The sequence below is a fragment of the Mandrillus leucophaeus genome, unplaced genomic scaffold, assembly GCF_000951045.1.
Source record: "Mandrillus leucophaeus isolate KB7577 unplaced genomic scaffold, Mleu.le_1.0 Scaffold535, whole genome shotgun sequence".
Classification (NCBI taxonomy): Eukaryota; Metazoa; Chordata; class Mammalia; order Primates; family Cercopithecidae; genus Mandrillus; species Mandrillus leucophaeus.
This window is the reverse complement of record NW_012105753.1, coordinates 391382-405111: the sequence shown is the minus strand read 5'-3', so window position 1 is coordinate 405111 and position 13730 is coordinate 391382. Positions and strand designations below refer to the sequence as shown.

The following is a 13730-nucleotide window of genomic DNA, read 5'->3' as shown; positions in this document are numbered from 1 at the left end:
GTTGTTGAAAATAGATTTTAGGAAGATTAGTTCAAGTTCATGTATAGGATGCGCTGGAGTGACTAACTGGAAACAAGCAAAATAGTTGAAATGCTTTCTTGATAATTTATCCATGAGAAACTGAAAGCAGGGATCATGGTAGACCCAGAGGGAATACAGTATTTTCTTTCTGTTTGCTGGCAATTACCAGACATGGTATATCATCTGCGGAATTTGCTGTTAAAACACATGGCAGAACAGTGTAGTTGAAAGAACATGAGTTTTGGAATTAAACATGGGTTCGAATCCCAGCTCCATGTTTTAAGTAATGTGAAACTTCAGGCATGCTTCTTAATCCCTGTGAATGCTAATTTCCTTGAGTCATATAAAGATACAGTATTTGTTTCAATGGACTGCTGGCATTAAATAACAAATGTAAAGTGCTTAGACTTCTCTCTTCTTACTAACACTACCCAAATTTCTTACCCACTGGAAATAAAAAACCAGAAGAATTCCTATGCCTAAGAAAACATTTGAACATTCTTCATCAAGCAGGTCATAGAAATTCCATAATGTCACAAGGCAGAGCTTTCCAACTCATCCCTAGTAAATGGCTTAGGTGAAAGTAGAAGAAAGTTAATTGTCCAATTACTAGATAAAAGTACAGGTGTTCTCTGAAACAATGTTTTTTTTTTTTGTTTTGCAACAGGGTCTTGCTTTCTCATTCAGGCTGGAGTGCAGTGGTGCAATCTCGGCTCACTGCAACCTCTGCTTCCCTGGTTTCAGTGATTATCCTGCCTCAACCTTTTTGAGTCTGAGGCAATTTGATCCTTATTGAAAAGGGTAGCTGAGGGAGTGAAGAGAATACTGAGTTTAGATCCCTTTAGGGTTCAGATCTTAGTCTTGCCACTTGGTGTGTCCTTGGGTGAATAACAGTCCCATCATAAAAGTGGCCTAATAGCATAGTTGTGGACAGAAAACAGGATGACACAGAAAACACTTGATAAAACTTAACCTCCCTAGAAAGAATTAGGACATTAGTCATTTTAATGTCTTTGGATAGTTTAACTATGAACTAATCTTTTAATCATCTTTGGAGAGAGGAAAGTAGTTAAAATAATTTATAATATCCTAACCCTGGGTAAGAATTGTCAACTTCAGATTATCTGCGAAAATGTATATGTACTTTAATTAATAGGATGCCTTCTTAACTATTAATACTAAACATGTATATAATCATATATTTTGTCCTTTTCCCTTAAATGCTCCCCCAGAGTACACAAAGTAGTCTTTGTTTTTGTGACAACGATTAGTACCCATTGGTTTTTTACATCCTTTGCAGCTGTGCATTCACAGTATATTTAGGGAAATAATTTGAATCATCCTGACCTTAAAGCTTGATGACAATTTGGGGATATTTTCCAGCTAATCTCTCATAATGCTGATTCCGAGGAAGAAGAAGATGCATAGTATCTGGGATGGGAACTAGAGTAGTATTTCCCAACCAGTACTAACTGAGTCTGTGAAGATCCTCCTAGCATGTCATGGTTAAGGCTGCTGAAGAGTTCTGCTCTATGAAGAAACATAAATCTTGACATTGACCTGCCTGCAAAAATGGGGTGCTTCTTCAAAAGAGGAATTCTACTTACGATATTTGAAGCCAGATCTTTCTGCAACCATTCTTATTACTACAAAATTTGAAAATAAATGTCTAAGATATGAGTTTCTTTTCCAAACAGAAAGGAAGCATATAAGTTGTAAGAGATGTGGTTGGCAGGGTAGGTGAGGGCCAGATTATGTAGGACTGTATTAGACTTTATGTTAGTTGACTATTGCTGCATGACAGATCATCCCCAAACTTAGTGGGGATATTGTTAGCTTAAAACAGCAATAAATATTATCATCACAGTCACTGTGGAGTGGTGGCTTCGTTGTGCAGAGTTTCTCATAAGGTTGTAGTGAAGATGTTAAACAGAACTGAATTCACCTGAAGGCCTTTCTAGGGCTAGAGGAATTTGAATTCTGTTTTACTTTATTCATTTATGTAACAAATATTTATTGAACACCTACTATGTGCTAAGCATTTCTGTGGGCACTAAGTAAAGCCTCTCAGAGAGAGTAACACTTATGTCGAGGCCTGAAAGATGAAGAAGATATGGTAAGAGTTTGCAATATCTCTGCGCTTGCTGTATCTGTTCACCTCCTATTCTCTCCTTAACCTCTGTAACTGGCCAGTCTACTTGGTGGTCACTAATCTCTGGGTTAAAAATTCCTCAACTGTAAAATGGTGGCATCTGTTTCCTAGATGAAAATGCTGCAACATTTTCATCTAGGAAAATAGGGCAGTCTCTTTTAATCATTGAAATATATTTACTAAGCTTAGCAATGTAAGATTGAAAGTAAGAACAAATAAAATGAGTAGTTTACAGAGACATTTTGTGTAATCATTTGAAATTTCCATGATCAGTTTCCACTCTTGTGATATATTTTAGAGAATGTGATTTAGCTTATGCATCATCTATGAAATTACCTAAGGTCTATCTTTAGCTGAGTGGTAATATAATGAATTGTAGTTTTCTATATTAAGTTCTGGCTAAGAGATCTTTGAAGGTTTTTTTTTTTTTTTTTTAATTTTAAGACCTGTAAGAATTCTTTTCAAGATGCATTCTTGCTTTGGCTTTTACCCATACTAGTAATTTCTCTTACTGTTCTTTCACTATTCATTAGACTCAGGTTTAGAGGGAAAAATTCCCCAAGTGAAATATGTGTCTGCAGCAAAGACACTCATACTTCCCATACAGACACTACATCTTTTGAGAGACAATGGAGCAAGAAGAGAAAAGAACAATAACGAACATTCCACTTTCTCTGTATCTGCCATCCTGATTTCATTTAGACCTCCCAATGTTCTCTCTGATCTGTGTGCATAGGCCAGAATATACCTTCTTCACAGAATTAATTGCTCAGTCTTTAGTATTCCAACAGCATTTTATTCATGTTTCTCTTTTCGAAATTATAGTATGTCTGTAGCCTTAAATGATTCTATGTAGATGTATTCTGTGAATTGTCATTTTTTTTTTACTCTTGAGAGCAGGAACAATATTGTATTCATGTTTGTTACTTTCAGAACACCTAGCCCCGTGCCTAGGAATAATTTTTAAAACAAATCTGGTGCTATAAAAACTGTTGAAAAGGAATAGTAACATTGACCCTTATATTAAGATAAAAGTAATTTTATATGATCACTTTTTTTAAAGTCAACCAAGTGATGAATCTTCACTTGTGTAAGAGCAGAATAAAGTTATGCGTGCCAGGAAAATTAAGGCTGAAAAGTTAAGATTCTTTAAAATTGATATAATGACAATTCTTAGAGTTGAAGTTCTTGTCTAAAACATTGGTGCTAAACCATTAATTACCTTGTATATTAACAGTATTTTTCTCTGTATAATTTCTTTGAAATGACTTATGAATATCAATAAATTTACTTGCTTTAAAGATTTTCCAAAAGCTTCATTAAATCTGTATCCGATATGTAAAAATATAAATATTAGCTCTTGCACATTCAATTTCCCAAGATAATCCAATTACCAAAAGGAATTTTCACCATTGGCTAAAACCTGATTACTGGTTTATAGTTACATTACTAATGTAAATAGGAAGATATTTTTGTAATAAGTATTTGAATTCCCTAAAATACAGCATGATTTCTATATTTGAAGAAAAGCATTATAGCTGTTTAATAAACCTGAGAACTATTATCAATGACTGATAAATAATACAGACGGAATGCACTGCTAATCTTCCTAATCATGAAGCAGAGTATAAACAAATGAAGAGTAAATTACATTTTAAAATACTAAAATCATATTAATACTTGTAATTCTCACTTCTTGGGATTTAACAAAAACCTGCTTTCCACTCTTCTGGACTATAGTCTGGCCTCCGTTTTCCAATATATCCTCCCCATTCCTCACCAAGTAATATCTTTAAAAAGCAAATGTATCTGTGTCAAACCCCTGTACAAAAAACAATTCCTAGCAAGGCTTTCAGAATAAAATTCAGACTCCTCAGCAAGGCAAACAGGGACTGATCCCTGCCTATCTCAGCTGCTTCTCCCCAGTAACAATGCATTATTTGTAAGTTTCCATATGTCCTGTGTTGTCTCATTGCACGGTGTTCCTTCTCTTTCAAATACCTTTCCTGCTTCTGTGTCTTCAGTGTCTTCTAGCTGTTACTCCCAGTAACTTCTTTCAGATATCATTTCCTTATCTAGTTGAATTATGGGTCTTTCATCTGTGTTCTCTTTATATCCAACACATGATTTTTTAAAAAACTAATTATATAGGTGTTCACTAAACTGTAATACAGAATTTTGCTAACTTGTCCATCTCAGTCTCTGGGCTGTGAATTCTTAAAACAGGAACCTTGCATTTTGTCTCTGAATCGTTAAAACTGAACACAATGCATAGCAGTGAAAAGTCACCAAACATATTTTTGTTGAGTAAATATAATGAATAACAAATAATTCATAGATTTCTATACACAGGGGTAATGTTCAAAATATTTAATAACCAGTTGCTAGGGGCACCTGTTGGTCACACCAGAACTACTATAACAACTGGTAATGCTGTTCTTATTTCACCCACCCAGTATCAGCCTGGGCTGTGGATATCTTTGACTTTTTTATACCAAAAAGGAGAAAATGCATCTATTTTGGTACCTACATGCAACCAGAGACTTTTTAGAAACACACAGAGACAAAAGGTGTTGGAAAGCACCTGGATGCATGTACGCAGAAGCCAATACAGTTATGTTCTTAAGCTATTAATATGTGATGATAAATGCTTTCCTATAAAGTTTACAGTAGAGTGGTGTTAAAGTGCTGCCATGCCTTGTCCTAATTACCCAAAGGCATGTTTTACATTCTCCAGTGGGCTATTTTTTGTTGTTAAATACCAGTAAGTTAAGAGAGAATAATTTCCACATTTTAAGGACCTGTAGTAAATCTTTATTGCTTTACTTCACATGTTTTGTAACAATAAACAACTCTCCGATCTCTGAACCAAAGCTTCCTTCATCTTTTATGTACACTACTGCAAAGGGTACTGCAGGAGCTGATTGACAACCTACTTCCTTTCTTGTGTCCTAGCACCCCAAGCCAAGGCATCTGTTTTCACCAGAATGAACTTTCTAAAATGCAAATGTGATTATGGTGCTCCCTACCAAAATACATTCAGCTTTTCTGCATCACCTGTAACAAACTTTTCAAGGCAATTTAAAAAATGTGCTTTTAAAAAAATGCTCATTTTTGGGCTTTGCACATGGAGACTCCAATTCAGCAGGGACGAGGTGGTAGAGTGGTACCTAGGCACTCTTAAAAACTTTTACAGGAGATTCTATCACACAGCCAGACTAGGAAAATTCATCCACAGGATGGAGTTCTAATACCATTACAGGGAAGAGACTATTCAGAAACTGCCACCTGCCTGTCACTCCCAGATCACTTATTAGCTGCAAGACTTCGGCTTAATTATGTAGGTATCTGAGCCTCAGCTGCCTCAGTTTGAATGAGAATGCTAGTACAAATGTTGCAGCACTCTTCTAAGTATTAGATGTAGTATTAGGTCATTTATCATCCAAACTGAGGCACTATTAATAATTACTCCAGGATACTATGATAAACTTGAGCTGTCCCAGACAAACCAGGACACTATAATCTAAGGAGATCTATTCAAAGCATTTTTTACAGTGGATATAACAGAAGCTCAATAAGTCACTTTCATTTTTATCATTCTTCACATTTGCTCCCCTACTTTGCTGGAAGCTGTAGCACACCAGGGTCATGGCACAAGGCACACAAGTGATGTTTGTGAAATGCTCTAACCAAGATTTTGAATGTTCGTCTGTCACTACCCTTCTCCCCATATACTTGATACTTTCTTCCTTGATTTTTTTTGTTTTGTTTTAATTTTTTATTTCTATAGGTTTTAAGGGAACAGGTGGTGTTTGGTTGCATGAATAAGTTCTTTGGTGGTGATTTCTGAGATTTTGGTACACCCATCACCCGGGCAGTATACACTGTGCTCAATCTGTAGTCTTTATCACTCCGCTCCTTCCCACCCTTCTCCTCTAAGTCCCCAAAGTCCATTGTATCATTCTTATGCCTTTGTATCCTCATAGCTTAGCTCCCCCTAAGAGTGAGAACATATGATGTTTAGTTTTCCATTCCTGAGTTTCCTCACTTAGAATAATGGTCTCCAGTTCCATCCAGGTTGCTGCGAATGCCCTTATTTCATTCCTTTCTATGGCTGGGTGTTAGTACATGGTATATATACATACCACAATTTCTTTATCCACTTACTGATTGATGGGCATTTGGGGTGGTTCCATATTTTTGCAATTGTGAATTGTGCTGCTATAAACACATGTGTGCAAGTATCTTTTTCATATAATGACTTCTTTTCTTCTGGGTAGATACCCAGTAGTCTCCCTTGATATTTTTTATAAGCCTTGATATTCCCCTCCTTTTCTCCTCTACCACTTTAGCTCATCTCTTTGTAGGTCCCAGGACAAGGAATGCAAAGAGGCCCGCTTGTAATTTATTTTTTAAAATTAAAAGCTGCATATCAAGCTAAAAAATGGTTAAGTATCTCCTATTTTGACAGGTTAATCATGACAGGTCCAAAGTTAGATATCCTGGAATGCCTGGAGTTGCACACAGGACTGTGATGAGGGCAGTGCCAATCCTGGGGGCCTACCACCCAGTCCCCTTTCTACTCCTGTCCCTAACTCCATCTGTGTGACGGGAGCATCACATGTAAGGGTGTGGACACACAAACCTGCACATATTCAAGCTTTGTACATCTCCCACTTCTACCTTTCCTAGCAAACAGCTTGAAGGGTGTGTATTATATACCTGTTGCCACTGTAACAAATTACTACAACACCAATGGCTTGAAACAGCACAAATTTATTATTTTTTAGCTTTGGAAATTAGTCTTACAGGACTAAAACCAAGATGTTGGCATTGCTGTTTCCTTCCGGAGGCTCTAGGTGAAAATCCCTTTCCTTGCCTTTCTCAACTTCTAACACACTTCATTCTATGATCATGGTCCCATCCTCCATCTCCAAAGCCAGCAGTGTAGCATCTTCTCTCCTCTTTGCCTTCTGTCTTGCTCTTGTAAAGACCCCAGTGATTACACAGAGCCTGTTTAGATAATCCAGGATAATCTCCTCATCTCAATTGTTTTTAACTTAATCACATCTACAGAGTCCCTTTTGCCAAATTAGGTAGCATTTACAGGTTCCAGAGATTAGGATGTGGACATATGTGGGGGCCATCATTCTGTCTCCCAAAGGGTGTGCATACCAATGGACACTTGAGAGGATGAACCCAAGGAAGAAGTGTGAGTGAGCATTGGAGCCACACTTGGGAACACCTAGGCAGGGATTCTGGTCATGGAGGAGCTGTAGGGTCATGGTGAGCATGTCCTCTTGGCCCTCAGGATTCTTTGCCCTGCCCAGCCAGAGGGGGTCCCTCTAAAGCTCAGAACCCAGAGCAGGGTCCTTTCTCAGGCAGGGACCTCAGCATAGTACATCTCCTTTCTCCTGCTGATCTGGCAACCTCTGCCTGATTCCCTTTCTCTTGATCTCTCTATAAGACTGTCAGAGAAAAGCATGTTAGCAAATTGTTTTACTGTATCAAAAGTTCTTTTTCTTTTATTTTCATCCCTGCCTTTTGCTTGTCATGAAAGAGCCCCATTCCACACCCACTCATTGTTTTTACCATCCTCACTGACTTTCCCTTCCTTTGAATCTCTAATTCTATCCTTCCGCCACCTCTTCAGTGTTCTTAAAATACACAAGATTTCACCTGCTTGCTGTGTGTGTGTGTTTTTTTTAAAATATGCTATCCAGCTAGCAAGTTATTCCTGAATCCTACAACATTGTTAATTCATTCCTCTTATATTTCTTTTTTAGTTCTAAATTTTCCTCCAGCATTTGGAGCCTGAAGAGTTTCTTCTATAATCTAATTTAAAATCACTCTACTTGGTCTACTTGCATACTCTCTCTTTATATTTTGCTGGATGTTGGCCATTTTAAATAATGTTTCCACACTTATACTATATATACAGAAGAACTTATATTTCCAAAAAAGTATCTTTAAAAAATGTTTTCTCCCTGTAGTCCCAGCTACTCGGGAGCCTGAGGCAGGAGAATTGCTTGAACCTGGGAGGCAGAGGTTGCAGTGAGCCAAGATTGTGCCACTGCACTCCAAACTGGGCAACAGAGTGAGACTCCATCTCAAAAGAAAAAAAAAGTTTTCTCTTAAGTTTTTAAAAATCTCTGAACTCTGATCTGTGTTTTCACTTATTCTTGTTAATGCATGGAAAGTTTAAGCAATCATCTATGTTTAAGGTCTACATAGTTTGGAGAGCTTATGAATTATTTCACAAGAAGGTTTTGTAGATTTTTTCCTTAATGAGACATTACATATTCCTAAGGCTCTGATGAAAAGAAAATTTGCCCATTTAAATTTGATTTAAAATTCATATTATACAATTTCAGTAATTTTAAAAATCTCTGATTATAATAATGTTATAATATTACTATAGTGTGTGCTCCATTAGGGTGCATGTGTCTGTCTTATTTATCACTGTAGCTCAGCGATAGTTTAGCCACCAGTGGCTGTATTTTAGCAAATAACTGAGAAAGTGAATGTGAGAATGAGTGATAGAATTTCAAAATGGCTTTTAAAAGCAATATAAAGATGTTCCATATAAACCATGCTGCCTCGGCCGGGCGCGGTGGCTCACGCCTGTAATCCCAGCACTTTGGAAGGCCGAGGCGGGCGGATCACAAGGTCAGGAGATGGAGACCATGGTGAAACCCCGTCTCTACTAAAAATAGAAAAAATTAGCCGGGCGCAGTGGCGGGCGCCTGTAGTCCCGGCTACTCGGGAGGCTGAGGCCAGAGAATGGCGTGAACCCGGGAGGCGGAGCTTGCAGTGAGCCGAGATCGCGCCACTGCACTCCAGCCTGGGCGACAGAGCGAGACTCCGTCTCAAAAAAAAAAAAAAAAAAACAAAAAAAAAAAACATGCTGCCTCAATCAGAACACTGAAATATAGACTTTTAAATTCTCAATCAAATTTGTAGTCTCTCCTAGACTATTCTGCTGTGAGTAGTAAATTACTTCACTAAGGGTGCTAACTAAACTGTGTATATTCAAGATAACCATGGTCTGTTTAAATAGTTTATGAATGATAAATACAGAAGATATTATATAGATGTTATTTTATAAAGATGCTATAGTGATAATTCTGTATGTTATAGAATTATATAGACACTGAGATACCAAATATGCTAAAGACACTAAGATATCTACCTTTTTTTTTTTTTTTTTTTGAGACAGAGTCTTACTCTGTCACCCAGGCTGCAGTGCAATGGCCGGATCTCGGCTCACTGCAACCTCCGCTTCCCGAATTCAAGTGATTCTCCTGCCTCAGCCTCCCTAGTAGCTGGGATTACAGGCATGTGCCACCATGCCCGGCAAATTTTTGTAGTTTTAGTAGAGATGGGGCTTCATCACTGTCCAGACTGGTCTCAAGCTCTTGACCTCACGATCCACCCGCCTCGGCCTCCCAAAGTTCTAGTATAGGCATGAACCACTGCGCCTGGCCACTAAGTATCTTTAACACAGTGTTAGCAGATGAGAAATGTGACTCTCTGGTACTGAAATGAAGACAGGAAATGAGGGAAACTATCTTCCTTAACTCTTTTTCCTCATTGCTTTAGGAATTGTGTATGGTGCTTGGTTCACTGCAATTTTGTCTAGCTTTATAATGGTAAAAATGTGTATAATTTCTTCAGTATGAAAGTATTTTATATAGCTTCACTAAGTCGAAGGTTTACTTCCTCGTGTTCTCTCTTATACAAATGATTGAAGATGTCTTTTTTTTATTTCTTGTCCTCAGAATGGCTTTACTCCTTTATACATGGCTGCCCAAGAGAATCACATTGATGTTGTGAAATATTTGTTGGAAAATGGAGCTAATCAGAGCACTGCTACAGAGGTAAGACTGTCAGCCCTAAAGTCTTGAATTCTTTGATCTTAATGTCCATATTCTTTATATCAGTCTGCAAATAATCTCCATTACTTTGTCTGAAATATGCTAGGAACGTTCATGTTACTATTATAATCGCAACAGTGGTTATGAACAAATGACTCAGGCTTGTGCACGGAGTTCCATCAGTTTATGCCTTCATTTTGGATTCGTGTCTACTTATTCTTACATAAAATCATGCCTCCATCAGTTTTCCATCCTCTGGCCTTTTGGGAGCTTTGTACCATTCTAAAATTCAATTACAGTAAATTCTACTCATCTCTTTGCACCAATATTTTATCTTTGTTAGGATCTAATATAATTCCTTAATGGAACAACATTTTTACCATCAGAAATAATTCATAAGTATCTGTGTTAGCACAGTTTCATGAGGAATGTCACTAAAAAACACCCTGTACCTTATTGAAGCACAAATTATGAAACATGGTTGTGTGACTGATTATGGCAACAATTGAATAGAATGTTCAAAATCAGTCTAGTTTTAAAGAGTTCCAGGACATCTGGACCTAATAAGTGAGAGTGGACAGGGGCCTTGAGAACATCAGTTTTCTTTCCTAAGCACTTATTATTTCACCTAGTAAGTAGAAACTGCTTTGTATTTTCCTTCTCATTTTTACTTAGGTAGGCAGATTAAGCAGCAAGTTCAAGGGCTGTCTGGGGCAGTGATTTCAAGTGATGCTCCAGAAGCTCTTGTGCTTCGGGCCACTGAAAGGTTGGGAGTGGGCCACATGCAAGAGGAGAGGAAGAGAGCTCGCCTGAGACATGTCTCTCCTTACCTCTTTCAACCAGCGTATATGGGCTTGGCTTTTCCTATTTCATATTTGGTGGCCCCACTGATAAAATTTCAAAACTCCTGGCCTGAAGTGAAAGAAGACTGATGGATTCTTGTTACCCAGAAATTATCTTAAGATAATTTTTAATGTGGCTTCCTTTCTGGACAATTAAGTCTTTAGGACATGAACTCCCTTCTATGCTGCATTAGAAGGAGAGGTTATTAAAATATAATAAATCCTTTTCCAGTCCCTTTGGGAGAAAACTTTTTATGGAGCCAATTGCAACGACTTTCTGACAGCTTATTCTCATTAGTTTAAAAAAAATCCAAGAAAACACTATGAATGAGACCATGTTGCCTACCTATGACTGGAAAACACAACTGCCCAGTATGAAATGTTTTTGAGTTCTCTATTCAATACACACAGATTTTATACTCTTGCCACTTGGATATAGTGTGATTTTTATGATTTGGGACCTTTTCTTTCCTCAGACACTAGTTCTGTCCATGAGTACCATGTGAATATCTTCGGGCAGAGCTCAGGTAACAATATGAGTCTGCATCTTTGCATCTGGGCCTCTGAGAAATATATCAAAATAAGGACATCTATGTTTGCTTTATTTGATTTTGATTTTCTTGAAAGCAGAATCATTTACCAGATGAAACCTTTACTCTAGAGTGCTTCTATTTACCAAATAGACTTAAGGTTTCTAGTGTAGGATTTAGGAAAACTGAGCTTGCTGGCATTCCCAGCTGTCTCATGGCTTCTGGCTCCTTTGGTCTAGACCTCTGTAGCATTTCCCATTTGATTCCAAAAATACCCTTTTATGTACATTGCATCAGTAGGGGCTATGTTATACTTTGATCCCCAGAAAGTTAAAATCCTCTCTGATTCCACAAGGAAATGTGTCTTTTGCAAATAAATCATGTGAGGTTTTAAATTCTAGCTTAGACACATTATATATCTATTATTTGTTTCATTTTACAAACTCATTTAAATAGCTAAAATTACTTTTTTCCTATTGAATATATAAGCTTAATTGATTAAACTCTCATTGTCTGCACTAATGGTTATCAAAAAACACACATGGACAAATCTTTACGTATTCCTTTTTAGTGTATCATTTTGTTAAAAAAAAAAATAATAATGTTTTTACAGGGCTGTATGGTTGATTGCCATTTGATATCCTGTGTTATATTGCTAAATACCATCTACAGTCTTATGTGAACATGTGTGAATATACCTAAAGAAGGGACTTGCCCTGAGCTGGTTGGTAGCTAATTTGCAAAAATTAATAACTAATCAAGATATTATGACCACTTTAAAATCAAATAATTATGAGATTATTCAATGTGGCAATGAAATTCATGACTGAGAAGAAATATTTAAATTTCCCATAATTATGGCACTTAGCATTGGTAAATGAATGATGAAAAATGAAGCTACTGAACTTTCATATGGATTTCCTTTTAGTTGAGGTACTTGAACAAATCATTCCAAATGTTTAGCCTTATCCCATGCAGTATAGATTAGAGTGAAATCTACATGGTGAAGATCCAAGGTTAAATTCTCAGAAGGGAGTTCTCAGTCTCTCCAGTACCATTTTTATACAGTATTTCTCTACTCTCTTCCTTCTTCCTAAATGTTACCAAAATTAAAGGCCAAAAACTTTTTAACGACATTCTGTTCTGTGAGCAAATGCCTCATCCCCAAGAAAAAAATTAATTTCACACTCTTTTAATATAAACTATCACAGTGCTGCAGGAGATAATACATTTAAATATGTATGTGATAATGAGTCTGTGCTTTTCTCATTCGCAGAGCATTTAATATGTGCCAAACAAAGTTCTAAATTCAGGCTACTATTTTTCATCTTAAGATACTACATGCTTTACTCTTCCATTCTGTTAATGTGTTATGTTTAAAAATCAGTTATTATTAAAAAATTATTATTGCTGGTACTGCATACATGATACAATACACTTGAGGAAAACTATTTTTTCCTCAAAAGTCTGCAGTGACTTTAAAACAATTATTATTGGAAAAAAATTGAGTAGTTAAATTGTGATAAATTACCATTGTCTCTAGAGTGCAGTCTTGGGTTCAAGCGATTCTCCTGCCTCAACTTCCCAAGTAGCTTGGATTACAGGTACACACCACCACATCCAGCTAATTTTTTCTTTGGTATTTTTAGAGGAGATAGTTTTTCACCATGTTGGCCAGACTCGTCTCAAACTCCTGTCCTCAGGTGATCTACCCGCCTCGGCCTCCCAAAGTGCTGGGATTACAGATGTGAGCCACCCTGCCTGGCCTAGAATGCAGTCTTTCAATTTACCATTCTATTGTAAATTGTATTTTTTTCTCTATGTGAATGGAAACTTCTAACTTTGAGACTTGTTTTCCAACTTTTGTGGATTAAGGGTGTTTTTTTTTTCTTTCACATAAGTAGAGCCTAAAATATATTATTTTTTGATGTACTTGTCACCTTTCCAAGAACTGAATACTTGTTTCTAGAGAGAAAAATATAGCTTTCCAAGTTTTCTAGCATGATTATCTACTACTAAGTTTTCTCTACCTTTTCACTCCCCATGCTACTGGTTTTTTACTGTCTTCTTAAGTTTAGAATTGAAAACAGGTTTTTCTACATTGCCTAGCACATGTAATTTTATATCTAAATGGTCAAAATAATATAAAATTCAACTGTTAAGGGCATAATTAATAAATTAGCCTAATTTGCCAGAGTTTTAGATTGTATTGTTCCCTAAACTTCCAAAATTGAATTGGTAATAGATAACTCCATCCCTAGGGGCTGTTTTCCTTAACCATTCAGTGATATTTAGTAACCTGCATAGT

The 13730-nt window shown here is 36.8% G+C and overlaps 1 protein-coding gene across 3 annotated transcripts in view; it reads left to right on the top strand.

Annotated features, from left to right (window-relative positions):
• ANK2 (ankyrin 2, neuronal) overlaps positions 1 to 13730 on the top strand; it is a 602309-nt gene that overhangs the window by 440896 nt on the left and 147683 nt on the right. For all 3 annotated transcript variants that reach the window (XM_011997275.1, XM_011997273.1, XM_011997276.1), the window contains one exon: positions 9955 to 10053. In XM_011997275.1, the coding sequence (XP_011852665.1) occupies positions 9955 to 10053 (99 nt within the window). The remainder of the gene's footprint in view (positions 1 to 9954; positions 10054 to 13730) is intronic.